Source organism: Esox lucius, chromosome 5 (genome assembly GCF_011004845.1).
Source record: "Esox lucius isolate fEsoLuc1 chromosome 5, fEsoLuc1.pri, whole genome shotgun sequence".
NCBI classification, from domain to species: domain Eukaryota; kingdom Metazoa; phylum Chordata; class Actinopteri; order Esociformes; family Esocidae; genus Esox; species Esox lucius.
The window spans coordinates 9,739,979-9,767,865 of record NC_047573.1 but is presented as its reverse complement, the minus strand read 5'-3'; the positions used below and the strand labels follow the sequence as shown (position 1 = coordinate 9,767,865).

The window sequence follows — 27,887 nt, the reverse complement described above, 5'->3', positions numbered from 1 at the left end:
AGTCATAACCACATTTTAGACACACATTCTGTAAATGAATTTATGTCACGTGTTTTCTTTTCTATTGCGATTCTTTTGGTTTGTTAATACCTACTTAGACCATTAAAGAAATTGTTGGTGTCAGACAGATTGAATATGGTTAGCCAAGACGTGAGGGAAGCAACAAACACTCCCAACAGAAATCATTGATGAAGAATTTTGAACTACAAGTAACACTACAGTCTCCCCGGCTTGGATAGTGTTGGCAAAAAGAAAGGAATAGAGAGAAAGAGTGTGTGTGTGTGTGTGTGAGAGACCCAGAGCACATTTTCTCATCCCTCTTTACAAGTACTCACTACTGTCACAAGTAAACAATCCAGTATATAGGGTATGATCTCTTGATGAATGTGTGGTTGTTTAAAGTTGTCTGTGGATGTTAGAAATCATGTATATAGACTGAAAATGTTCTATGGATTTGTATGTGAATTTCTTTTTTTAGAGAGACATGTAATCCTAAAAGCATGCACAACACTGTACATTCCCGGAATTTGCACGCTGGGTTAACGAAAAGTCCTGTTATTTCGTTCAATAACTACTGTCTGTATAACTGTGAGAGTATATCAGATTAAACACTGTACAGGACAATAGGTTTTGTATCATGTGAAACAGGGCCAGTAGGAGCCCTTTTACTTGTCAAAGTTAATGTAAAGAAAAAGACATGAACATATTGTAGAGCAACCACTGTTCTTTTATTCTACGAGTGACGCTTGCTGTGTCAGATGTGTTGATAGTGAGTAATGAAGAAGAGAGTGATACAGTAACAGAATAAATATGAAGCGCCTAACAGGGCAAATGCCAATGGTACATGTTCAAAGAACTGTTGCTGCTTTTTGTGAGAAAATCAACTATGGTACCTAACAAAGACTGCTGCTTTTGTACGTTCCTGTTGTGTTTTTGTGACAATAAAAGTGAACATCTTATACAAGAAAGGATTCCTTTTCAGTCTGTGTCTGAAAAGAAAGAAAACAACAAAACAATTTCATGTTTCATGATTTATCACCTCGTAGAGTAGCAATCACAGTACGAAATATGTATTAGTTCAAACTCAAAATAGTGAAACGAAGGATTACTGACACACCTCCATATTAAAAATAATTTAAATATATTATACATTTGCTCTAAGCTCTGTCCTGAGCTCTTGTTATCCTCCTAGTTGTTGGAGAGAAAGACAGACAGACTGCCTTTACATCTCAGCAGTTACTGGGTTAGACAGGTTGCAGCTGTTTGAGTACCACAAGTAAGAACAAGCCATTCATTATGAAAAACAAATGTGGAATCCTGTCTAGCTTTGAACGATCATTGTGTTTACAGACCCAATGCTCAACCCCAAAAGTCTTGGAGAGTATGTGCGATGCCCACAGTCCATTAGCAGTGTGCAGAAACAGGACGTGCTTCACAGAGAACTGGATTTACTGTACGCATCGGTTGTGGCTCAGGGAGGCATTAGGAAACTGCACCATCCTGTGCGATAAGGCCTAAAGCTGTTCCCAGGGAGCAGGCACTCATCACCCAGTGTTGCTATGAGCAGAATCACGGGATGATCCAGTCGCCTGTCATGCATGTGGTTTAGCCCAGGGGAGTGATTCAAGTGGATGTGCACTGAATATCCATGAAATAAAATGAGACTGGTGCTGTGAATGGTGTGTGCACATCCGTGTGTGTGTGTGTGTGTGTGTGTGTGTGTACGTGCAGCTTTTTACAGGGAGATATCAGAGGAGACTTGGAGCTTCTGTCCAGGTTTCCACTTGGCGCTGACCCTGGATCCGTCTGTCCGTCTGTACGGCTGGTTTCTCAGGTCTGGCGTGGGAGATGGTAGACAACGACAACGGCGTGAGAACACGACCTGACGTAAACACGCGCTAGGCCGACGGACATACTCAGACAGACAAAGACACAGCCGCTCTGAATAGGAGACAGAAACCTCTAGGGAGATAGGGACCGAGAGAAAGAGACAGACCTCCACAATTCTGGGGGGACTATGTGGGGCTCTCGTCGCTGAGGCCAGAGTCGCAGAAGAGGCGAGAGGAGCGCTTTCCAGAGCGAGCCGTGAAAGGCACAGCCTTTAGAGCTGGAAACCCCAGAGAGAGAGAGATAAGGAATGTGAGAATAGGGTGAGAGGAAGACACCAAGGCAAGCAGGGATAGGCACAGGGGAAGGAAAGGGAATGAGGAGGAAACAAGGAGTGGAAAGTGGGTGAGTGAATGGAGAGGAAACAATGGGGGTGGACATGACAACCGAGTGAAAAACACAGCACGGAAATTAGACCGGAAAACAAAGGACGGTGAAGGAAAGAAAGGTATGTAGGAGTGGCAAGGAGGCTGCAGAAAATCAAGCTTTAGAATGCAGTGAATGTCACAGCCACCAGTTTAGTTTTAAAGCCACATATGTCTGTAATAGAGATGCTTCCCTGTGACCCGTTACCCCGACCTCTGACCCCACCTGTAATGATGTCCTCGATGGCTCCGTCTTTACCCTCTCGGACCAAAGGGGTCACCTGGCGCTTCTTCAGCTCCGCTATCAGGTCCATCTGGGGCATCTTGGGCATCGCGGTCATCTGCTGGGAGGGTCAAAGGGCATCTAAATGATCTGTGTTTTGGTAAATGGGGTGGTTTGATTGTGTCCACATGGTACTGCCTGTTCAGTGATGTCAGGGTCACCGCCTACCTTCTGCCCCATATTAGGGTCAGGTGGGCTTAGCGTTGGCCCAGTCCTCCCTTTGCGGACCAAAACCTCCTTTTTCCTCTGCTCATTCTCCTGCTCTGCTTGCTGCTCGGGGGAAAGTGTGAATGACAATGTAGAAGTCGCACTGTTTCATGTGAGCCGAAGGACTGAGCACAATCCACACCTCAGAGCCGACAGATAAGCACACTTAGCGTTTTGTAAAGTCCGCTATGACAGGAATCGATCATGAAAATCCTATGCTGTTCAGTAATGTAATCGGTGAAGGTGGTGGCTAACCTTATAGGCCTTGATGAACCTCACGAAGACAGGGAAGAACATGGATGGAGTTGTGGTTTTAGGGTTCTCTCCAAAGTATTCCACCACTGCCTCATACACGTTCTAATATGTGAAGAAAACAATCAGACCATTACACTCTGTTTAACAGAGATTCATAACAGAACATTACACATGTTCTCGAAATAAAATGACCCTTTACTAAATTAATTTAGTTTAGTCACATAAAAATCAACCCCATATACAGAGAGGTGTCCAATTAAAATGGGGAAAAACCAACATGACGTGTCTCAGTAAGGTTTTGGGCCACCACAAGCCTCCAGCACAACTTATACCGAAGGAATTGTTCAAGAAGATATTCCCTTATTTGGTGTTTTGATGACATTGGTGGACAGCGCTGTCCAACTCGTCGGCCAAAATCTCCCACAGGTGTTCAATTGGACTGAGATTTGGTGAGTGCGAAGCCCATAGCATAGGATTCACATAATTTTCACATTCATCAAACCATTCAGTGACCCCTCCTGCCCTGTGGACAGGAGCATTGTCATCCTGAAAGAGACCCAATGATCTCTGATCACTTAGATCCTTTCCTCTTGCCATCTTGATCCAAAAATCAAGCTCCGCTGGGCCTGCTCAGCATTTTTATACACGCCACAGAGCACGATGTGAATTGGTTAATTGTATCTGGCAGGACACCTGTATGGAAGCCCCTGCATTTGTTATGTTCCTCTGTCATTAATTCAGGTTTTTCCTTTAATTTGTCGCCCGTCTCTATGTACCCAAACTGGTTTTATACGTAGTTTTATTAGCAACACCTGACCTGGGCAGTCTTCCCATCTTTTATCACTGAGTCAAGCAGCTCCTTGTTCCTGGCGAGGAACTCCTGCAGCACTGGTCTGTCTTCTTGTAAGGCAAACTCCTTCTGTGTCAGCTCCATGCCCCTCTCCAGTGCATGCACGTCCTGAAGAACGCTGTCCAGGGACACCAGAGCAGCCTTTTCCATGAAGTGCAGCTCGTGGTAGAAGGCCTGGAGGTCGGGGTATTTTTCCTGGATGGTGTTCACTATGAAGTGCAGTAGGGTCTGGTTCCGGTCTGTGGACTTGGTGTCTAACAGCTGGAGTGAATAAAAAATAAAAGGAGAACTTAAGGACCTTTAACTGAGTTAACCTGACTGTCAACATGGCGACGTAGTGAACCAATAGACTAGAGGACACACTTTGAGAAGGCCCCATCCCTGACTTGTGTTTGCTTTACGAGTAGTAACTGCCAAGGCTTGGCGGAAGCAGATACAGCACCAGGTGTAAATGAAAAGTGACGTTTGGTAAAGAGCACAAGTGCCCTAATAATTTTCAAATTGAATAGATGTGTAGGTTAACGAATGATTTGGGTATGTCTTGCTTGTGATTGATTCTCTTCAGCAATCATTAGTTAAGAGGCTTCATCCCCCAGCACGACCTCAGTCTGCGAGTCAGTCAGTCAGTCACTTTGGCTGATTCAGAGCATGCCTGTCACAAACTGTTATCAGGATCTCTCACTGTGGTGGAATTGCATTTGAATAATTGCTGTTGATAATCAATTAGATGCTGTGCTGAAACAACATTCTGCTAACTAAGCTAACTAAATACATTTTCCAGGGCCAGGAGTACAAAAGCAATGTGCTACGTTGTTGTGGGAACAGGAACACAAAATGAGCTTCTAGCATTTGGTTAGTAAAATATGAACGCTTTATCTTCAAAGGGTTTCTCACCAAGTCGAGACTCTGCAGGCGGAACCCATAGACTGCCCCTCTCTTGCTGCTGTTCATGTAGTTTCCAAAGGCTAAGATGATCTTGGGTACAGAAGAGGAAGCACAGCAAAGTCACACAACCATGGTGTGTAGTCGTACAAAACAAAGCAACAAAGCCATCTACGCAGTACCTCAAGTATCTTCTTCAGCTTGCCCGAGGACTTGATTGACATTGATGCGGTGATGATCGCATTGAGTTGCTGTCGGGGAAGACAGTAACATGTATACAAATGACGGGGTAATGATCGAAGCAAAGCTCAACTATCTACACAAAAGAGGACTTAAAAAATATTCAAATGGTTGTGCCCACTGACCGGCTGGATGAGCTGGATGCTCTCCGGGAAGTTGCCCATGAAGGTGAGCGTACTAATCCGCATGGCCAGTCGTGGGATCTTGCTAAAGCGCACCATGAAACGGTCCTCTTCTGGGAGCTCGTCCAGGGGCCTCCCGTCTCTCTCGTAGTTCTGGATGAGCTTGACTTCATACTCTGACGGAATGAAACGCTCCAGCAGCTCCAGGAAGTCCAGGCTCAGCGCTTCCTGGTTATACCTGTAGGAATGGGAACATGGAGAGGTGGAGGGTTATATGCACCTCCAATGTACTACATCATTCATGTTAAAGCCCACCACAGAATATACTGAGTGTTGTCAGTAAATGTAGCATATCAGTTTATCAGTTTTCAGTTCTATCAATTACCAAGTGGAACCATAAATAACATTTCAGTATATATCTCGGGATCAATAGAAAAGAGTACAACTTTTCACCCTTTCATCCAGAGCAACTTACAGAGTGCCTTTAAAACCACATAAGGTAGTACCACATCTAGACCTTAACACATACAATAAATACGTTAATAAAGTAAGATATGGACACCTACACCTGTAAAACAGACACCTACGTCTCGAGAACAGACCCCTACGTCTCTAGAACAGACACCTACATCTCTAGAACAGACACCTACGTCCCTAGAACAGACACCTATGTTTCTAGAACAGACACCTACATCCCCAGAACAGACTTACATCCCTAGAACAGACACCTACATCTCTAGAACAGACACCTACATCTCTAGAACAGGCACCTATGTCTCTAGAACAGACACCTACATCCCTAGAACAGACCTACATCTCTAGAACAGACACTTACGTCTCTAGAACAGACACCTTCATCTCTAGAACAGACACCTACGTCTCTAGAACAGACACCTACGTCTCTATAACAGACGCCTACATCCCTAGAACAGACACCTACATCCCTAGAACAGACACCTACGTCTCTAGAACAGACACCTACATCTCTAGAACAGACCTACATCCCTAGAACAGACATCTATGTCTCTAGAACAGACCTACATCTCTAGAATAGACACCTACATCTCTAGAACAGACCCCTACGTCTCTAGAACAGACACCTACATCTCTAGAACAGACACCTACGTCCCTAGAACAGACACCTATGTTTCTAGAACAGACACCTACATCCCCAGAACAGACTTACATCCCTAGAACAGACACCTACATCTCTAGAACAGACACCTACATCTCTAGAACAGGCACCTATGTCTCTAGAACAGACACCTACATCCCTAGAACAGACCTACATCTCTAGAACAGACACTTACGTCTCTAGAACAGACACCTTCATCTCTAGAACAGACACCTACGTCTCTAGAACAGACACCTACGTCTCTATAACAGACGCCTACATCCCTAGAACAGACACCTACGTCCCTAGAACAGACACCTACGTCTCTAGAACAGACACCTACATCTCTAGAACAGACACCTACATCCCTAGAACAGACATCTACGTCTCTAGAACAGACCTACACCTCTAGAACAGACACCTACATCTCTAGAACAGACACCTACGTCTCTATAGCATTGCAGATATCTGACGCTGTCATGCCTCCCTTTCGAAGGGTAATGGCTAGATTCTTGGCCCTGTTGGGCTCCAGTAGGGACACTTTGCTTGAGGTCTTCCTTGATACTTTAGCTCTCAGGGTCCCCACGTCTACCGGGGCTGTCTGGGCTTTGGTCTTAAACTGCTCCTCAAAGGCATCCATGTTCAGCTCCTAGGACATAGAGGGGAGAGCTGAATAATTCATGAGCTTTAATCAATGTCCAAACACAGTTAAACAACAGGGGGGCTGGCCACTGACACCGCAGGCAATTATATGGCATTGCAACAGAGGGCTTATGAGAGACAGGTGGTGGGAGAAAAACAGAGGGAGGGAGACAGAATGAGGGAGGCAGATCAAGGGAGAGTCCACGCAAAATATGTCAGGAAGACAAGAGAAATGAAAACAGATAGGAGGATTAAAAATCCAAAAGAGAAACAGCACCCAGGCAGAGGCGGGTGAGGACCGTTTGAGATGGACCATGATACAGACATTACAGCAGATATCTAGAGGGCTATGTGGTCTCACCCCCAGCACGTGCTCATCATCCAGCTCACTGAAGACTGTCCCAGCCACCTGGTGGGGTTTGAGGGCCTGCCAGTTGAGTAAAGGCAAACGGTGCTTAGTCTGAATGGGCATCTTGTTTCTGCTACCTGTTCAGGAGGAGGACCCCATTCATATCAGTAGAACTTCATTGCGGAAGACCATTTTTGGGAGTAAAGACCAATGTAACTCAAGTTTTGCAAATGCATATTAGCTTACCAGTGGATCCATTGGTCACACCTCCGCAGACTAGTGGTGTTGCTGGGCCCAGAGGAGGTGGGGGCGGGGGTGGAGGAGGTGGACCAACTGAGCCTGGACGGGCTGTAGGTGGAAGAGGAGGAGGAGGTGGAGGAGGGATAAGGGCACAGGGAAGGAGAGGAGCTTGTGCGGTAGTTTCTCCTGCACCGGGTAATGGGGGAGGGGGCGGCGCTTCAGACGTGGGTGTCGCCACGGGCCCGTCGACGGTCGTGATTTGTTCTGTGTGTGGCGTGGGGAAAGCGAAACCGTTTCCAATTCTGGCGATTTCATTTTTTCATTCCATAGATCAAAATGAATAAATATTTAACAGGGTTCCCGGGTCCATCTGTGTGGCCGGTAGCTCACCGTGTTCTGCAGGGATGGAAACAGCAGGGATGCCAGGGACCGCATGGAGATCCAGGTGTCCGGAGGACGTGCGCTCCATTCGAATGAGGCCGCGGTCCACGAGCGCCTGAATTTTCTCCTCCAGCTCCGCCAGAGCCTGGGCTGAACGATTTCTATCCCTCTCTTTTTCTCTCTCTCGTTCCATTCGTCCCTCTATCTCCCGCTGTTGCAGAACGGTCACCTGGGCACAGGACTCGCGCAGACTCTCCTGTCATTGAGAAACAGGCCTTTGTTTGAGTGACTGTTCAGTTCTGAATCTTGAAATCAGATCCGCTGGTTCTTCTGTGTTCCTACAGTCTGGGAATGATTTACACCAGCAGGTGGATGCAAAATGAACCATCGGGTAAAACAAAAACCAAGGTCAAAGTTGGAAACCCTTTTTCTCCTTAGCCTAGCGAAGTGTTTGAGAATGCAAGGTACTGTAGTTCCCTGACTGGACCATACCTTTAAGAGTTCTGCCTCTTTGGTGGTCTGGATGAGCAGTTTCTCCAGCTCTGACACTTTCTCCAATGCCTCCCTCTCACTCTCCTCCAGCCTGATGCTTATCTAGAACACATGCATTATGCAGACATTCATATTCATTCATACAGGCACATCTGCAAACATGGACATCTACTCATTACAGTCTTTCAAACACAGTGTGCACAAGCAACGGGTCAAGTTCAACCAGATGCATCACATTTGAATAACGTTTGGTTGTGTTGTGTGTTGTTGGGTGTGCACATTCTTACATTCCTCCAGTGTGCACGATCACCTGTGTGTTCGGTCATCTGTGTGTATTGTCACCTGTGTGTGTTGTCACCTGTGTGTACGATCACCTGTGTGTTGTGCTCCTGCAGCTCTTCCATGTGTTCCAGCAGGGCATTCTTAGTCTCTGCGTCCTCCAGCAGAGCCCCCACATCGAACAAGTTGTCCAGGTAGGCCTGGATCTGCACCTGAAGTCTGTCACTCTCTGTGAACTTTAACCTCTGTGTAGAAACATACAAAGAGATACATTCATATTGTTTTCTTGAAATGCATCATGTCTACCTTCAAATCAAGGTATTTCGTTTTCTTCATACATCAAGGGGTATCATTTAAAATTTTCTGAAAATGTCTGAACGTTTTAGCAGGTGTCAGCGGTCAGGGACAATGTTTTAGCAGGTGTCTGAGGTCAGTGACAACATTTGAACAGGTATCAGAGGTTAGGGACAACGTTTTAGCAGGTGTCAGAGGTCAGGGTCAACATTTGAACAGGTATCAGAGGTCAAGGACAACGTTTGAACAGGTGTCAGAGGTCAGGGACAACATTTAAACAGGTATCCTTTCCCCTCACCTCCAGGTAGTCATCCAGACCATGGTGGGTAAACTCGTACTGCAGGTGGACCCTGAAGTTCATGTTCTCCACTGAGTGCACCACAATGTTAATGAACTGCATGCACGCCACCTGGTGGACAGAAAAAAACTTGAATACACATCTAATACACCAATCAAAAACCACTCTTGCTTGCTTGGTGTCATTTTGTAATCAAGTCTGAGCCTTTTGGTGCATCACAGTAAGAGCTGTATCTAATGTCATTGTCTCATGTGGCTAAGTTGTTTTGAAATGCCAGGGTTGTAGGTTCAAATCCCAAGAGGGAGCAATATGCGGAAACATGTATAAAGATGTATGCACTCTCTACTGTAAGTAGCTCTTGTAAGAAACTTAAAGAACACCTAGTAAGACTTAATTTGGATTGTCAATCTATGGATGCTTTACAGACTACCTAAATACTATCATTAACATTTCAATAAACGATATACTAACTCTAAATCTAACTGTCACATTGATTTACTTTCAATCAATTAACACTAACATTAAACCTCAACCAATCCCTAACCTTAACCATTTCCCTAACCTTCACCCTAACACATATTCCAAACCTAACCATAACCTTAACAAGCATGGATTTTTTTGTAGTAGTTTGTTGATAGTATGAATATCTCTAGAGCATTACAGATGGTCATCTTGACTATCCAAATGAAGTGTCACTGAGCATCTACTGAGCTGGCGTAAATGCATGATGAATTGTTCGACTTCATGCCAGACTCACCATAAAGTCAATGTTGCTATCTTCATTGCAGAAGTACTCCATGAGTTTCTCGAAGCGGCTCTTCTCTCCACACACCTTATGATTGACAAACATGGAAGGGGAAAATAATTATGCTCTGCAACACCGAAAACAGGCACAAGGGGGCAGTATATCCTTAAAACAGCTTACAATACCAAATGTGACCAATCTTTCACTTGGTTTGCCTTTCTCTCGCATTCTCTGTCCCTAGGGCCTACGCTATCGCAAACGACTTCTATAATGGATGTTTGGTGAATTCACATAAGCTATAATGTCAGCATCACTCAGCCCAATGCATATATGTAGGTTTAGCCAAGACCCTGCAGCTAGCCGCACGGCGTGTTTGAATTTGGAATATGCTCGTGGGAATTCTCTATTGTGTGTTATCCTCTGCCCTCTGGATATGTGATAGGGCCTTAAGGGCCTCCCCCTCCCCACTCTTGTCCAGTAAATAATGCAGACCTGCACTTCACCCTGCCAGCCAGTACTTGAACAATGCCCATCCTGTCACCGTGGGCAACTACGGTTAGCCTGGCTCTCCTCCCTCCCGCCTCCACTGCTACACTCCTTTAGCGCACTCCTCCACCTTGTTTGGTCTATCGTGTCTCCCTCCGTCCGTCCCTCACCCACACGTCGCCTCTGTGCTGGGCCAAAACACGCGCCACTCACTGTGCCACTGCGGATGGCAGCTCGGTAAGTGACACTAGACTACAGCTATGAGTATTGCTCAGTGTGTGTGATCTGGTTGGAGCCCTGGACTCCACAGTGATGGATGGACTGTTATCCAGCTCATTTAAAAGGATCAGTGCCTCTTAATATTTCACCACTTTCTGTGCGTTATTTAACCAATGTCAGCATGTCTCTGTTTCCCCTTTAAACAGCAGACCGAAAGTAAAAACTACACAGCATGTGTTTTGATTCTTCCTCAAGCCGTCGGACCTGACACAAAGGATCGAACCTCACACATTTCGGAGCGCCTGAAACAATGTGTCTGCTTATGTCCCTGCAGTGGACCAATCTAGGGAGAGGTTTCCCATAACCAACGGTTTTGGATCAGCTTCACACAATTTCTAATTCCGTCAATTGGCTCTACGACCAAAACCGACTGCACGTCAGTGCATCATGGACACTTCCTGAATACCACAGGCTACTACAGCAACATGACCTTAACCAATGCTAATAATACCTGGGTCTACGTCACAGTCTGGCCGGCCCTACACAGGGGGTCCTTCTCTGCTGGCCACAGTCACTCCATTAACAGGGAGGGGTTGAGACGTCGGAGGAAAGGTTTAACTGACAGATTGCCAACAAGTGTTACGGACGGTTGGGCTTCCACCCCGTTCTAACCCCCCACCCAAACTTGGAGTCGGCTCATAGTGGACAACTGCTCTGACAGCTGTCCGGGGGGGTTGTTGGATGGACAAGAAATGGACGGGAATCTCAGCTTATTGGCTGTTAGTTGAACGCTAATCGAAGTGAGACGATGGGATTGTTGAGTAAAATAACTTTGGAAGGTACTACAGTATACGCCCGAATGCTCAGCAAACTCACTGTGCTATTGCAGCTCATTGACTTACAGCAGTCGAACTAGCTGGTGTGACTAGGCATTTAAATAAGTCCTTGTGGAATGAAGAGTTACATTTTAAACCGGGAACTGTGCCCAGACAGTAGAGTTGAAGCATATATATTTAGGTTTAACCATATTCCCAGAATGCTGACAGGAGTCGTATTGAATTCTGTTGCCTCACTACTGCTCGTTAAAACAACATCGTTTTGCAATGTACTGTGACACCCACCACAATGCCAAGCATCACAGAGACAGTGTGTCCACATTGGGGTTGAGAGGTCAACTTAATGTCCTCAGTGTTCACGCTGCCAGTGTCATCAAGGAAGGCGCACAGAAAACCAATGCCAGCATCGTAACTTCAGCCTTTTTTTATTTTTAGATCTCAGCATGTTCTTTGGGTAAATTTAGCTTCGCATGAATTGAGGCACCGATGTCAATGGGAGCTTTTTCCACTGTGCCACGTAATATGATATTTAGTGACTGCACAGGGGTGAAGGGCATGAACAGGCACGGACAGGCGGGATATCCCTCTAACCTCTTTGAAGTTGTCGAAGGCAGAGAGGATGATGTCATGACCCCCCCTGACTAGACACACGGCGGCCAACAGCTCCAGAACCAGGGCCTTGGTCCTAAAGATGGCAAGTGTACATTATAAACACACAACACACAACACACACAGGCTCACACACTAATATTAATGCAGGTCTTCACCTGGGACTTCTGTTGTTGAGGCTGAGGGTGATCTCGTTCACACAGCAGGGGTGGGCCATCACCAGGTTGAACCCAGACTTAACACAAACACACACACACACACTTTGTCAATGATTGTCAGTTAAACCGTTACATCAGTTAGAACACTCTACTGACACAGCCTGGACACCTGTCATATTTCTGACTGACAGAGATTTCCAGTGTAGGAGGCTGAAATGCAATAACTCTGTTGAGTTCCACTGTTTGAACAGCTTACAAATGGGCAACTAGACATAAGGTGGGGACACGCTGTTGAGTATGTAAGGTCCGAGGTTGAGTAAAGCTTAAATAGGAGTCACACGCAGGGTTGCAGTGTGTCTGTACCTGGTAGTTCATGATGGCACGTAGGCACATGATGCAGAGGTGAACGTCATCTTTCTGACCGACGAGGCGCGAGTTCCTCAGAGCTTTCCTGTTGTGGAGAGAGTTGAATCTGCCAGGCGAGAAACCCACTCGTTATTAATGTGTTATTACAGATACACTACGCAGTAATGTCATGCATTAAGAGGCTATTACATAACACTGTAGCTGTGGTGACACTGCCTCCACCTCCAATGTTTGAATTAGGGTCACATTTCTACCTTATTTTTAATGTTTGCAAGATTATAATAAAGAAGGGGTTGTGGAAGCCAAGCATGAGCTGGTGAGGTCATATTAGGCAGTATTGTAGCTTTTCAGCATCTGAAACTCACCTTGCAATTGTAAACACATTTTATGATTTTGGGCAAATGGTGAAAACATTGTGTTCATATTGTACTATTTGGAACCAAACATTTAAATGATATGTTCCATAACTGAGAATATCATCAGAATGTGGAATAAAATCATTCTGAATCAGTATGCTCTCGCACAGCCCTCTTTGAAGCATCAAGGACAGGCTGGGCTCCAAAATGGACTTTCCTAGTTCATAACTGGAATGTCTTACGCTTTGCTTGCTTACATTCATGTTTACAGCATGAATGCTGCTCCTCCAGATGAAAGAGATTATAGAGGCTAGAGGTGTTTGTATGTCGCCCTGCCATATGGGTGTGGTTGTGTCAGTCCAGGGGAAAGAATGTGCTAATTGTGTCTCAGCTGTGAGGTGAACACCTGAAAAGACATTCTTTGAGTACAGCTTCAAACAAATACAAATGTTTGTCACAAATTCCAGGAATTTGAAACACAGCGGTAGAAAACAAGGTGAAACACGGCCCCAGATAGTATTATGGTATTCAGTGTGCTTTGTCGTATGGCGTATAACCTTTATTTACACTTTATTTTTACCATTAACACTTATTTTTACCATTATGTTATTTAAAATACAATCCATTCATCACAATGTGCCTGGATACAGAGAAGGAAGAGACACTGACCATGGAAGACATGGCTGTTGTCATTCATAGTGTATTAGGTAAACCGGATAACATGAACTCTGTAGGAATAATCAAAGTACTGAAAAAAATGTTCATCAGAAAAACACATTTTCCACAACAGAAAAATAACCATAAGTGAGCGAATCCAGCTGCACTGAATTCAACACTCCTTTAGTTTGACGCGTTCTTCCAGCAGACCTTCGGAGGATTTGGCTGGGCAAGTGTCTGGGAAAAAGATATGCCAAGCGATGTTCTTGCAACAATGTAATCTGAATCAAAATGAATCCGTTCGTCAGTGAGCATGGGAACATCGCATGCTTTGATTACATGTGGTGATGTGACACCACCACATACTTTGAATTATGTAGACGTCATCCACTTGTGGGACGACACCTACCAGGTCCACAGTGGTGTGAGTCGGTCAATGGGACAAACATAAAGCTGTTGGACCCACTGACTCCTCTGTCTTTTAAGTGATCGAGTAATCATCATCCGATAACACCTTTCGGTGCTTGTCTCAAAAGAAAACAATTTCCGCTCTGTCTCTTCCAGTATGTGTGTGTGTGTTTACTTGTATGTGTGTTTATGTGTGTGTGTGTGTGTGCGTACCAGCCTGACACACACGGAAGAATTCCAGCTATGAAGTGATATCATCGTCCGACGTTCCAAGCAATCAATCTACAGATATATCCCGCCTGGCGGCAGGGCGGGCTGAGGACGTGGTGTGTCTGTGGGAGTCACGTCGTGTGTCAGATAGTCTGTATTGGTACCAGAGGTCGGGATGTAACTGTTCCCACGCCAAATTCATCAGCAAGGCTAACCTCAGTCCAACAGATGGAAGTAAAGGAACTTATGACGGCGCCATGATTTCCCTGGTGTTTCTCACCTCGGGGTCAGGGCTCGCGTGGCCCTTGTGGCACCGTGGGTTGGAGAGTTGCTCACGCTCCTCGTCAAGTCCTCCACTGACTTGTCCAGCGCTGTCCCGTTGTCCAAACTGTCCATGTCATAGCTGAGGTTCCAGAGTAGAAGGGAATTGGACAGAAATGAGGCAACGACACAATATTTGCCAATGTAGAATACTGACGTGGTGTTAAATGTTACAGATTTGTTTAACTAATAAAGTGGCCCCCGAAAAGAAAAAAGAAAGATCCAGAACCTCCTTGAAGAATGAAGTCAGTAAGCCATCTCAGATGGTAGTTTCTACTGAGACATGAAGGTCTGGTACTCACGTGACAGCACACTGGGCAAAGGACAGGTAGTCAACCAGGACATCCAGACCACAATTCTCCTCGTTTAGAAACTCCTGGGCCCAGCTGCAGAGGAGGATGACAGGAAGGAGGTAGGACAGGGGAGGAGAGGGACCGAAAAGGAGGGGGGAGAGGGACCAAATGTGGGGAGAGGGCAGGGAGAAGAGAGGATACGGACAGAAGGGAAAAATGGGGCCCACATTTCAACAATTAAGCACATCTTCCTGACGTCTGCACAACCACCATTCAACATACTAACCAGTCTGTCTGCACAACCACCATTCAACATGCTAACCAGTCTAATAACAGTCAAATGCAACTACAACCACAATTATACAAATTGCAACATCTACACATGAACAGAGATCTTGGACCGCATCTTGGATTTGTAATTTTTGTGATTAATTAGGTGGTGGTCAATTCAGAGACCTGATGAATGCGGAATCGTTTGGTAAAGGAGTGGGTCTCACCCAATATGGTTGGTCCTCAGGGAAATCTCCAGCTCTCTCAAAACCTGTGTGGACTCCTGGACACGTCTCTTGAACTGTCAAAAGTCATTGTTTTCGGGGGAGAAATGTTGAGGGCGTATAGTGAAAACGACAAATGGAGACTTAGTTATCGGCAAAACCTTTTTATTCTGACTGTATTTTTACTTTTGCTAAATCAGAAATTGTTTTTGTGACCAGTCTGAGCAGGGCTACAACACAGACTTTAAAGGGCTTTAATGGAACTGTACCTTACGACTGACACCCCCCTGGTCAAGATAACTCTTGAGCTTCAGCAAGTAAGCAGAGGGTGGATTCTTCACCTGAAATCGCTCCTGGAAAACAGACAGACGGACAGACGGACAGGTGGACCGACGGACAGATGTATAAAAAGAAGATATGTGGAAAAGGAGAGAAAGGAGGAGAAGGAGATATGGAGATAGAAAAAAGCAAGGAGACAGAAGAAAAGAGGAGGGATTGAGTGGGAGGGAGAGAGAGAATGTCGGAGGGGGGGGACAACATTTAGTGAGGGGGGGGAGCGAGAGATGTTGGAGTGCGTATAATTATGTTGATTACATGGGGGCACTGTGGAAGGCGAAGCCCAGAGGGCAAAACCCAGCAGAGACTTCACAGGCCTAATGATTACACAGCATTAATGCAAATAAAACCAACGATCCAATCGGTCAGTGCCGGGTCAGAATTTAGGCAGAGGCCCTGTGGTGATGATGACTTAACCTGAGCCAGAAAACGGGGTGGATTCAACCCTGAGCCACTGCAGGTCAGTTCTGCAGACGGTATCTTGTATCGCTCCCCTCTGAGCTCCAGGAAGTTATCAGCACTGTCACCGTTGCCACAGCAACCTACAATATTGATGAGGTTCCCAGCGGGACTGTGTGTGTGTGTGGTCTTATGTGTGTTTATGCGTGTGCATGGTGAGGGTAGTTTCTGGTGTGTGTGTGACCAGACAATCTTACGACAATGACGTTTAATCTCACTATACTAAGATCTACAGAACGTTAACTAACTGCCTCATGGTTCCATGTTTCTCTCATGTGCAGGTATTGATGAAGCATGGGTTTGAATGCAGTGTACTATAAACTCTTCTCCTTACCAGTCCCCAATCTATTTCTCCTGAAAAAAGCGTAAAAATGCCCTGAAGATGTTCAGGGTGAATAGTGAAACTGTCTTTGTCAGGAAAGTTATGGTGCTGGAATGGAGTGGGTGTATGTAGCCAACAACAAAATGGTGTGAACCCATAACAGAAATATTCATGAAAGAAAGCTGCTGATTGGTCAGCTCACCCTACTCATCATCATTGAGGAAATGGTCTGTTTGAAGTGATGTTTTTAAAGTTTGTTTTTTTGTGTTTTTGATTCATGCTTTGGCCACAAACAATAGCACAGCATGAGTCAACAGCTCTTTGGAGGTAGGAGTTAACAAAATTGGTTTTCACTCGACTGTTGCTTTAAAGGATGTTAAGCACACTCCAGTATTCAATCATCAGGACATTGTATTCTCTAAGGAAGTTTCACATGGCTATCATGTAACCTCGCTCTGAGGTTCCTCTAAGAACTACTTAATTTACATCCTGTTGCTGAAATGCTGTATAGGTGGTATTCAAACTTCAGCACAATGGAGTGTTGCATGGTGCGATGGAGTTTCACCTGATCACACACCAGCTCCCACTTCTTCTCATTGTCATATTGACAGAGGACCTTCATCTTGTCTGGAGGCAGATTCATGGAGTTCTAAAGGGAAACACACAGAGAGAGAGATAGACAGTGAGAGAGAGAGAGACAGAGACAGTGAGAGAGAGAGAGAGAGAGAGAGAGACAGAGAGACATTAAGAGAGACAGAGAGAGACAGAGAGACATTAAGAGAGACAGAGAGAAAGACAGGGGGACATTAAGAGAGACAGAGAGAAAGACAGGGGGACATTAAGAGAGACAGAGAGAGAGACAGTGAGAGGGAAACACAGAGAGACAGAGAGGGAGTGAGAGTGGAGGTAAGAGAAAGAGAGAAAGAACAGGAGGGGGGTTCAAAATGAGAGAAATAGTACAAAATGAAAGGGAGAGAAATGATTTATGTCAGTGAGTAAGCAAATTGATTGTATTAATGTTGTGGAACACATTGTCATGGCATGTTTTGACTGAATTTTGAAATGCCATGATACGAAATTATGTTATTTTGCAACAAAACCCTTTGGAGCCTTTCAAAACATTGACCCAGTGTGCAAACTTTAGATTGTCTTCAATTTGGTGAGTTCTCACCACATTCCTTACTGCCACTGAATACAGAGCACACATTGTCAGGCGACATCCAGCTGACAGCATGTTCACCGTACCAAATGTGTTTAGTCATCACAGACACGTGGTCAGAGTCACCTGGCGCAAGTCCTGACAGGAAGGGGCCATGTTTATAGACGGGCCCACAATGCAACCGGTTGCTATGGCGAGTTGGTCAATTATGCATCAGCACCTAAATGATTTGATCAAGCGTCTCTCAATTCCGTCCCTATACAGCCATCTGCTTCTCCACCCTCTGACTCAGACAGAAATTTCACCGTGGACGGGCCACTCTAACCACTCACAGTATTCCTGTTACACATTGTTCTGGGACTGTTTCCACAACATGGGACATTGTATTATAGCTATAACAATTGCAAGTATATATTTCGTATTTATTTTGGGGTGGGGGGGTTCATGTCTGACCCAACTGCGTTTTTTCCACTGCGGGTTGAGGCTGGACGTGGAAGGGGTAGGACAGGAGGAGACAGATACAGGACATCATTCTGACTCCACCTTGTCAATTACTTTACTCTCAAACACGTCTGCTAGAGAGACAAGTCGCTCCAGAGACGGTGTGTAAACATCATTACACGTTTAACTGCCAGGCTGCCCAGCCCTGTTCCTGGAGATCTACAGTCCTGTAGGTTTACTCTCCAACCCCTTTTGTGACTAAACTGATTTAGCTCTTTATCCTGTTAATTATTAGAATCAGGTGTGCAAAATTAGAGTTGGAGAGAAAATCTAGAGGACAGTAAATCTCCAGGGACATGGTTGGGCAGCCCCGATTTATTGTAACGAAGTTGTGACGGGTCAGAAAGGACAGTGGCACATTTCGGGTGGCACCTTTCATTTTTTTTTTCAAGAGTTGTAAGACTAGAAGCCCTGGCTTGTAGACAAGGGCTGTTTGTTTGTGCATTACTCTGTTACATGTGTGATGGAAGAAAAGGACAATAATTATATAAAAGGAGAACAACAAAAGACTGCCTGGCTCTACTGGTTTGTGGTTTTCCACCTGTCCTGCCCATTTTTCAGATTATTTTGTGGACCTAAATGTTGGTTGCACCCCGAACCGCTTACAAAGTGTACTGCATGCCTCTTTAGAAAGTACTTTTAGTTGTCTTTGCCATGGTTGTGTACTTTATTTATATGTGTTTGTGTTTATATATTTACTTTGCTGCATTGGTTTCTCAACCTCTGCTGTTTCACTCATGATTCTGTCTTTGCCCTATCACAGCCACTTCCCAGCAGGCTTGAGAGAGTCCTCCAAAGCACAAGCTGCAGCAAAGCTGTTCTGCTCCTTGTAACACAGATCAACCAGGAAGTAGGCCAGAACAAGCCCGCACAGAGAAGAGCAGTCCTCCAGCAAATGATCACCATTAGACTTAAAGAGACCTGAACACAAAAAACCAATACAGAGGCATAGCATTGCAGAGGCACACAGAATTGCATCTGAAAGTAAAGCTCTGTCTCTGCATTTGCATAATTTGCTGTGGCATTTAGATCACAGCGCCACTGAGGAGCCCCACACTGGTATCTGTAAAGAACGCTGCAACGCGTTTTGCTCTAACAAACGCTCTGTATGAATAATAGTTCATAAAATGTCTTGGTCATGGTCTCCTACTGTATATATATTCACTAATTATTCACACACAATTCGGTTATTATTGGATTACCTCTCTGAGGCAACACGTTGTTTTTGCTGAGTTTGACGTCTGCCATGACCAGTCAAGTTATGTCCGTGGTAATTAGCTGCAGACAGTCAGCAGAGAGCACAGTGATGTTATTCCAGAGCCAAGGCCCTCTGCTGACTATGTGAGGGACAGCTTTACCTCTGGTGAAAGTGACTCCTTGAGTCGGAGGACCTGGCAGTGGATCCTTCACCCCATGACACACACAAACACACACGTACGTGCACACACACACGCACCCGTGCGTGTACATACACACACGCCACTGATGTACTATATTTCTGCTGGGTCTCTCGTGCTTCAGCTGTTTCCCCGCCTCAACGCAGCCACCTCCATTTTCTCACACGCACACAGACAGAAACACAAATGACACTAATTATAGTCTAACTTGGCCCTGCCACTCGGTGGAAGTGGGCTGGACGCCAGGAGACTCGTTCTGTAGGACAAAACATCTTAACTTCCCCAACCCACTATTCCTCCTCTTTCTCCTCTTTCTCCTCTTTCTCCTCCGCTTGCCACTCGTCATGTTCCTGTGTCTTCGCGCAAACGTCGGTTTGTGTCACTAAAGACATGAAGTTCTTTACGAGGTCACTTACTGATAACTTTTCAGTAGTCTCCAAAACAATATATTTCTTATTTCAGAATTGCTACGTGTTTTCTTTAAATAGAGGAACAAACTAGGTAAGCATGGATGAGTGATAATTCACACTACTCGTGCAAGTCAGAAAGCACCTGTAGCTAAAGCCTTTCAGTTTTGAAAAATTCCAATTTCTACTCAGTGGGTTAGTCAGTTAAAATTATTTGTGTCACACAGGGAACTGGAAGTACTACTAATAATGATTAGCATCCTAAATCAATGGTAGAACATTCGCTTTGATGAATCAGACTTAATACATTTAACTGGATCAATAAACTGGGATTGCATTTGGCTAGTGGCTAGGTCTGTGTACCGGCACATGCAGAGGGAAACACAGGAGTTTTACTACAGTCTAGCTGCACAATAGGGGCATTCTGGGATCAGTCACTGTTTTCTTCCCATTTATATCACAAAGCCACATTAACATACGAGAGTATGCAGTCATAATTCCCCAGTAATTATCTGAAGAAGAAAAAAATGCTCCCATTTCCATTAAGTTAACAGGGTACTAATTCACTTTAAATAGCCAGTCTCATCAGCTCCACGTCCTTGAGTCTCTGAGGACACTTTCTCAACTTTTAAGGAGGCCTGGCAAAGTGTTGTCCAGGCTGCTGCCTCAAGTAGGGCACAGTCACTTACTTTTGCTCTGATTTTTGAAGAATATAACTTATGAACGCCTCATGGGCCAAGTCTAACTGTCACGCCCAATCACAACCCTACATATCAGCTGGTTTTACTCAAACCTTTTTAAACAACGTAAATGTAAACAGGCTCTGTGTTGCCTTAGAACATGATTACATCAATAGCATTGATGTGTACTGGATGGTCAGGCCTTCATTTCACAGCGCTGGTTATTAAGAGAAGTTGCATTTCTCCAGACCCATCCCTTAGCTTCTAACCAAAACAAAGGTGGACTGATCACTTTCTAATTGTTCAAATTAACGATGCCAGTTTGACACTGCTTTGCTTAAACAGAGGCCCCGTCAGGAGGGCAACAGGCACCTATCTATCTGTCTGTCTGTCTATCTGTCTGTATCTTATCTATGTCATTCTGGCGGTTGGGGAACAGGTACGGCCAGTTTCAGAGACTTCATCCCTTCCCGAAAGATATATTTCAACTCCTGGAGTGAGGGATGAAATGGTCATATTCAATAAAAGTGAAAGACAATGTGTGAACTGGAAACCTTGACAACCAATAGCAGAAGACATTCAGACAGAGCTGGGTATGTCATCATCATCCATTAACCCAGAGTACTGTTGCATGGCCACCGCAAAAAGGGGCTTTGGTGACCATGTCCCTTCTAGAAGCTTCTGTAATGGATATGGGCCAGGCACTACGCCGTGTGGGTCCCGGGGGCACTCCAACAACTATGTCATTGCCTCAGTGTCACAGGAAACAAACACAGACGTCAGGTCCTCGAGTGAACAAAGTCAGAGTAATTTATTGAGTACTAATTGTGCATCCCAGCGGTCAGCGTCGTTCTTCTGTACATGGGCACAGGCACGCGCAACTCATACATGGAAGCAATTCAATGTGCTTTACAGTAAAAATATTTTAAAAATATATGAAAAATGCAATTAGAATTAAAAAAAATACATTTACACAGAGGAGCTCAGAGTAGAGCCGCTGCTCCTCCACATCGAGAGGGGTCAGCTCAGGTGGCTTGGGCATCTGTTTCGGATGCCTCCTGAACGCCTTCCTGGGAAGTATGTTCTTTGCGGGTGATGATGAAGTACATACCGTTAAGTATATAGTAAGCTAGTTTACCAGTATTGGTACCGACTGGGACATAATACTTGGTCATACATTTGCGTCTCAAAATGAGATAATTTTGTCACGCATTAACATTACGCCAAGTTTGAATATTTAGCAAGACACCATTAAGCATTGTGTTAAACTGACTAACATTTCTCATGAAGTTTACTTCCACTGTAAATTGCGTCTGTAAGCTGTATAGCTTTTGCCACTGTCATAGGCCTACTTGTATCTTACTACTTGGAATAGTCATAAGAATTTGAGCCCATGCTAGTGAGACTGAAGACGAAATTTACACTCCCAAAGCTATTTCCTTTCATGGCCCAACAATGTTAGTTTTTCTTTCATATGTGAAAGATTGATGCAGGATTGATCAAAAATAACCATAAATATAAGTGACAATAACTGACTTTATCGTCAAGTGAAAAGACAAGAGAATTGTGGAGACCCCTGCTCTTTTACTGTGCAAGGGGTTGTGGTCTATATTACCCCAAAAAGCATGCATGGATGCATATTTGGAAAATCCACCAGAAATAGTAGACAATCCGACGGCATATTATTTGCAGCGTACTATGGTATGGGACATACTAATCTTCTCTCATATTAATCTGGCATAGTATATAGTATGCAAATATGCGATCTGAGATACAGCCAATTACACATCAGCCGGCCACCACACTGCCCACTGGGAAATATGCAAAATACAGAAGAGTAATGCTCAGTGTGGATTTGAATAGGGAAAGTAGGAGTTCAGACCACGATTTCCATGAAGCGTGTTGTTGTTATCACCACTCATCACATCAGGGTCATGTCTGTTGTTGGGACGCCAACTGCTTCAGCGTTCTGCACCATGAGCGTGACCGCGTTATGGGACAAACACAACGGTTATAGGATGTGAGTCTCGAGTGAGCATAGCCAGTCTAACACGATCACATAGATGCAGTCAGGCAAACACACACACACACACACATGTCATGAACAGAAACACTCGCACACAGGAAGAGAGAGACTGAAAAACCTGAGGCCCTTGAGGAGGGCTGACATGTGACACTGATCCAGTTTAATGGTGCAGTATTTAGGAACATTTGGACAGTCTAGAGCCAAGCACGATGGCGTGGTAATTTCTGGAGCTGCACTTGATGCCATCATCTGCAGTACTAGATCCCTGCATAACAACTAGCTTGTTCCGTATGCAGAAAGACTTTTGGCACTTCACACATTCGCTAATGCACACTCAGCATTAGACGAAGATTAGGTGGGTCCAGGGGCGTCAGTTAGGGGTGTATAGAGGGAGGGATGTGCGATGTAGTGGTAGGTCTCTTCTCAGATGAGGTGATTCAGCAAAAAAGGCACAGTCTGTTAAACAGGAGAACGTGGGCTTAATGTATGTCGGGTCACAGAGCACAAGCAGACATGCTGTTACGTATGTGTCATAACAACCACACAGGGACGGTCGGCCTGGCATGAAAGCTCAGCAGACGGCACCACCGATGTATGCCAGGTTCCAGCCTTGGCCACTGCTAAGTGGATTCGTTAACATAAGAAGATTTCTCACTTTGATTTCTCGACATGTGGCTTCCTGGTGATTCAGCGATGGTCCCCAGGGATCCTGCTGCTGGTCCACAGCTGTTTTGGAGATCAAAAATGGATTTCCAAGCTATGACCAAATTGACTTCCAAAAGAGGAAACACTGGGAATATTAATAGAATTATAAGGAATTCTTCATTACTTTTCACAATGACTGTTGTTTATCATAATCATAATAATAACAGTCGCCGAAATGGAAACAGTTGGAAACCACTGGTATTGACCTTACTGGTATTGACCTTACTGGAATTGACCTTATTGGCATTGACCTCACTGGTATTGACCTTACTGGTATTGACCTCATTGGAATTGACCTTACTGGTATTGACCTCACTGGTATTGAATTCACTTGTATAGACCTCAGTGATATAGACCTCACTGGTATAGACCTTACTGGTATAGACCTTTCTGCTATACTAAACCAGTGTGGGATTTCTCCAGAACACACATGTGCTCCCCTGGCGTTTTATCTGACCCCTCTAGATATCCCTTCCTGCCTCAGAATCACAAAAACAAATTAATTAGACATGAAATGTTGGCTTAGAGAACACTGTCTGTAAATCATATAGACATTCAATCGTGTTTGAAGCAATGATATTACTACCTGAATGATTTAAGCCTTTGTAGAAAACCATTTATTTCTAAGGCATGACTTACGTTGCTTTACAACTATTATTTGATTACAGAGAAACCTGGGGCACCAGGAAAGATTTATTTAGGTATTTTCAATGTAGTCTACAAAATCTTCCCTTCCCGAAATGCATGCAAGTTAGGCAGCAAAATATGTTAATGAATGCAAATAATAAATGAAATGGCTTTACACAAGTGAAGCAAAACAAGTAGACAGAGACCAACAGGAAATGTTGTCAAGGTTTCTACCCCTCTCTAACGTCGAGTGTAATCTGAAATAAATCCCAGGTCCAATGAACACAGACTGCTAAGAGGACTGGATGAAATCACGACAAGCTAAGTAAACTGTTGATACTGTCTCAACGTGCCAAAAACAGGAAATAGTACAGTGGTAAAAATGAACGATTCATTAATATTAATAACAACAATACGATGACAAGCAGTCCAGTCTCTCCACAAGCTGAGTGATGCCATTGGCCCCTTTCCTTCCTGTTATGACCTAAGTCATTATGCCAACAATGACTCTCATGTTCCTCACAGTCCAGGCTGGCAGGCTGGCAGTACCGAGCTAACCAGTCCATATTGCAGATTCCCTCTCACTGCAAGGCCGCTGTACACATTCCTGCTGACACTACGGCGAAACTGTCCAATGCCCCGTCACGGGTCTGACGCATATTAACACGAGCCAAGTCTTCCGGCTGCCGCCACCCAAACACCGCCACATGCCAAAACGTTTCAAACAGCTGATGGGTAGCCAGTGTGGTTTCTATGCATAAGTAAACAGTGTTATGGGCTGTGAATAGGTGTTGTAAAGTACCCAGCCGGGTGGCCCTCTTAAAGCATCAACTTCCATTGGTTTCTCCTGTACATCTGTGATGTATGCATCTATATGGTAAACTAAAAGGTTTGGAATGAGGATGTGGTATCTTCACGCTTTGTTTCGCAGACAAAATCTAACCACTCAACAAATGTTTGGGTTTGAGAAATGGTGTTGTATTGACACGATACGAATCTCCCTTGCTGTATGTTTGAGCCCAAAATTTGATTCATTGTTTGTGTTTTTTTTTTTTTTGCATTCACATTTTCTCAATTCCATGAAAGGTGGCAATACTTCTTGAGTTGCTTTTTGGCTCTCACCACATGCAAAAAACCAGGCAAGCAAGAAATTCAGGTGAAAAGGAATGAACCAGTACCTCTCTCTGTGTGTGTGTGTGTGTGTGTGTGTGTGTGTTTGGCTGTGTTTTGTGATGGATGAGATTACATTTTTACTTTTGATTAGTATATTGTAGAGCTTTCAGGAAGATTGGGTTGAATATTGGAGGGCCGTCTTTCTGATGTGTGTAATGGGTTATTTTTAACATGAACTTTGCTGATAGAAATGATGTGGTGACCATTCCATACCAAACTCATACCAAATCTATCAGTGTTCAACCATAAGGCGATGACAAAACAACAAAACACATGACTGGTAATGACATTTACTCTGTCAGGTGGCAAGAAATGCCTATATTTAAAGTCATGCCTCCACTCCCAAGTTCTTCAAGGAACCTTTTGTTACATTGAAAGGTCAAAGGTTCATTGAACAACTCAACTACCTGAAGGTGCAAATACTAATCACTGACCAGCGAGGAGGCCTTCATGAACTCGAAGGTTTGATCTATATATTGATGGATTTGGGATTGGCCTATTCAGTAATTCAGTACATCCAGATTATCAGTAAACTATTGGTAATCCATCAACCATCCTCAAACACAGCATGCTCGTCATCACTACAATATGACCATATAGATTTTTATAATTCACTGCTAGGGTGAACCACATGGGGTGAACCTATAAGGGGAATTATAATGTTTAGATTTAGTGTTTATATGTGTGGGTACTGAGTAAATAGTTTCCTACAACAGGCGTGATGATACTATAAAGCACCTTGCTCAGAGAGACATTTTCTGGGGGTATTACCAAGACACTAGGGTCTCAATAGCAAGATTTCTCATAAATTAGATTTATTATTGTTAATATTGTCCTAAGTATCTATGATGATCCAGTTGTTGTGATCATGGATTAAGGATCAATGTGTTTTATTATGATCTGTATGTGCTAATGAAAAAGCCCTTCAATTTGATTGGCTGCGGAAGGAGTATTATTATGAAGCACTAGCAGTGATGGGGTTTGATTAAGGCTAATTGTGTTCATGTGTGCCCGAAAAAAATGCATTTGCAGACTTTTCTTTATTTATGGGCTATATTCCCTGCTTCTCTCTTTTGAATAACTATTTGCATCAGTGATTTCTTTGGTCCAACACTCAGCACATATTTCTTAAGTGCACGTTTCTTATCCTTAGAACTTCAGGGGTCCCTTTGGGGTTCCTCGAGTCTTCAGGTTTCCTTGAGTCACAACTAATTCCCAGAGTGTACATTAGATAGAACCTACCAAGCCTATTCTGAGAGTAACATTGTACCATTACTGTAAGCGTCATTACGGGATTCAGGAAATATCTGCCACTGCCAGTCAGAGATTCATTGTTCATGTTGTGTAAAATGTGTTCACTTTTACTATACATTATCATATATATAGCAGAAGCTATAACCTGGATTAGAAATTCCTCTATATCAGTCACCAACTGGCCACACAATGAACTCTATACTGTTGTGAGCCAGGAAATAAAGGACCTCATATTTGTCTTTCCACAGTCACATTAGGCACAATGCTCCTGGATAAGTCAGACCCGGGGATGGGAACATTTTCAAAATTGTCTGCATTCTTTGCTTCTTTGTGTTGTGTTGTTTGTACTCTCTGTATGGCAGGATTGTATGAGTGTGTGCCCTCACGGGCCCCATATACTGGGCCCTGTGTGTGTGTGTGTGCGTGCGTGCGTGCGTGCCCTATTGGCAATCAAACTCACCAGTACTGCACTAAAGCGCTCCTCTAACTCCTCCTTGGCAGGCACGGGGTGCTTGGGCCCCGCCGCCTGTCTCTGGGGGGTCCCAGAGTACGGGGGGAGCGACACCTCCTTCCCCTCCTTCACCTCCTTCCCCTCCTTCCCCTCCTTCCCCAGAGGCAATGTCATGCTCCCAGCTGCATTGCCCATGACTGACTGTCTCAGGTGCTCAGTCCCAGGTGCTCAGTCCCAGGTGCTCAGTCCCAGGTGCTCAGGCCCAGGTGCTCAGGCCCAGGTGCTCAGTCCCAGGTGCTCAGGCCCAGGTGCTCAGTCCCAGGTGCTCAGGCCCAGGTGCTCAGTCCCAGGTGCTCAGGCCCAGGTGCTCAGTCCCAGGTGCTCAGGCCCAGGTGCTCCACAGCGAGCAACAGAAACACCAGTAGGAGACTTCCACTGTAGAGAGACAGCACTGGGACATAAATGTTGCAACAAACCAATCGTATCCCGCCACTACTCGTTCAATGGTGAGGCTCTAGGTGGCATTGTCTTGTGAACTTTGATATCATCCATGACCCCCAAGTGAGCAGACGCGGCCTAAAGTGCCATCTTCTCCAGTGTCACCACTCCACCTCTTCAGCCAGAGCAATGGCCTTCGGAACCTGAAGGCACGGTAGGGCGTGAAGAGGAGGTAGAAGGAGGGACAGTTCCAGGAGTCGTCCTGTGAAGGTGGGTTACAAAAAAAAAAAGTCCTGTGCAGAAAGTGGCCTAGTTCAGTTGCAGTAGTAGCTGGCCAAGAGGTGTCTTGAGGATAAGTGAGGGCCTCTTCCTTTTGAATGGTGTCCACACACGATGCTCTGTCTAACCAGTCTCCCGGGTGCCATATCGGAGCAGACGAGCAGGCACATGTCCACTGCCAACAAATGTATAATTCTAAACAGGGACAGACAGAGAGGGCAGGCAACAGCAGCATATGCATCTCTTCCAGAGAGTGGGAGGGACCGAAGAGTGACGCTGTTTCATGGGTCCTAGTGCCTCCCTGTAGTCACAAGCAACTTTTCAGAGACTGTGGT

General features: G+C 44.8%; 1 protein-coding gene across 5 annotated transcripts; it reads right to left on the bottom strand.

Annotated features, from left to right (window-relative positions):
* Window positions 1-55: 55 nt before the first annotated feature.
* fmnl1b (formin-like 1b) lies at window positions 56-27,760 on the bottom strand. 5 transcript variants are annotated; one of them, XM_020046673.3, is made up of 26 exons: window positions 26,845-27,760; window positions 17,021-17,104; window positions 15,608-15,691; window positions 15,342-15,415; window positions 14,854-14,937; window positions 14,511-14,633; window positions 12,597-12,705; window positions 12,234-12,310; window positions 12,058-12,151; window positions 9,938-10,012; window positions 9,181-9,291; window positions 8,684-8,833; window positions 8,310-8,411; window positions 7,827-8,073; window positions 7,443-7,700; window positions 7,209-7,333; window positions 6,652-6,854; window positions 5,095-5,329; window positions 4,912-4,980; window positions 4,742-4,822; window positions 3,815-4,108; window positions 2,998-3,099; window positions 2,704-2,805; window positions 2,479-2,596; window positions 1,997-2,107; window positions 1,748-1,836 (listed from the first exon to the last, which is right to left on the bottom strand). In XM_020046673.3, the coding sequence occupies exons 1-25, from the start codon at window positions 27,028-27,030 to the stop codon at window positions 2,016-2,018; spliced, it is 3,279 nt and encodes a 1,092-aa protein (XP_019902232.2). In that variant the 5' UTR covers window positions 27,031-27,760; the 3' UTR covers window positions 1,748-1,836; window positions 1,997-2,015. The 5 variants fall into 5 exon arrangements, with proteins under 5 accessions (XP_019902230.2, XP_019902231.2, XP_034148102.1 ...); XM_020046674.3 differs by having other exon boundaries at window positions 2,479-2,593; XM_020046671.3 differs by lacking the exon at window positions 1,997-2,107 and having other exon boundaries at window positions 56-1,836.
* Between the last annotated feature and the right edge of the window lie 127 nt (window positions 27,761-27,887).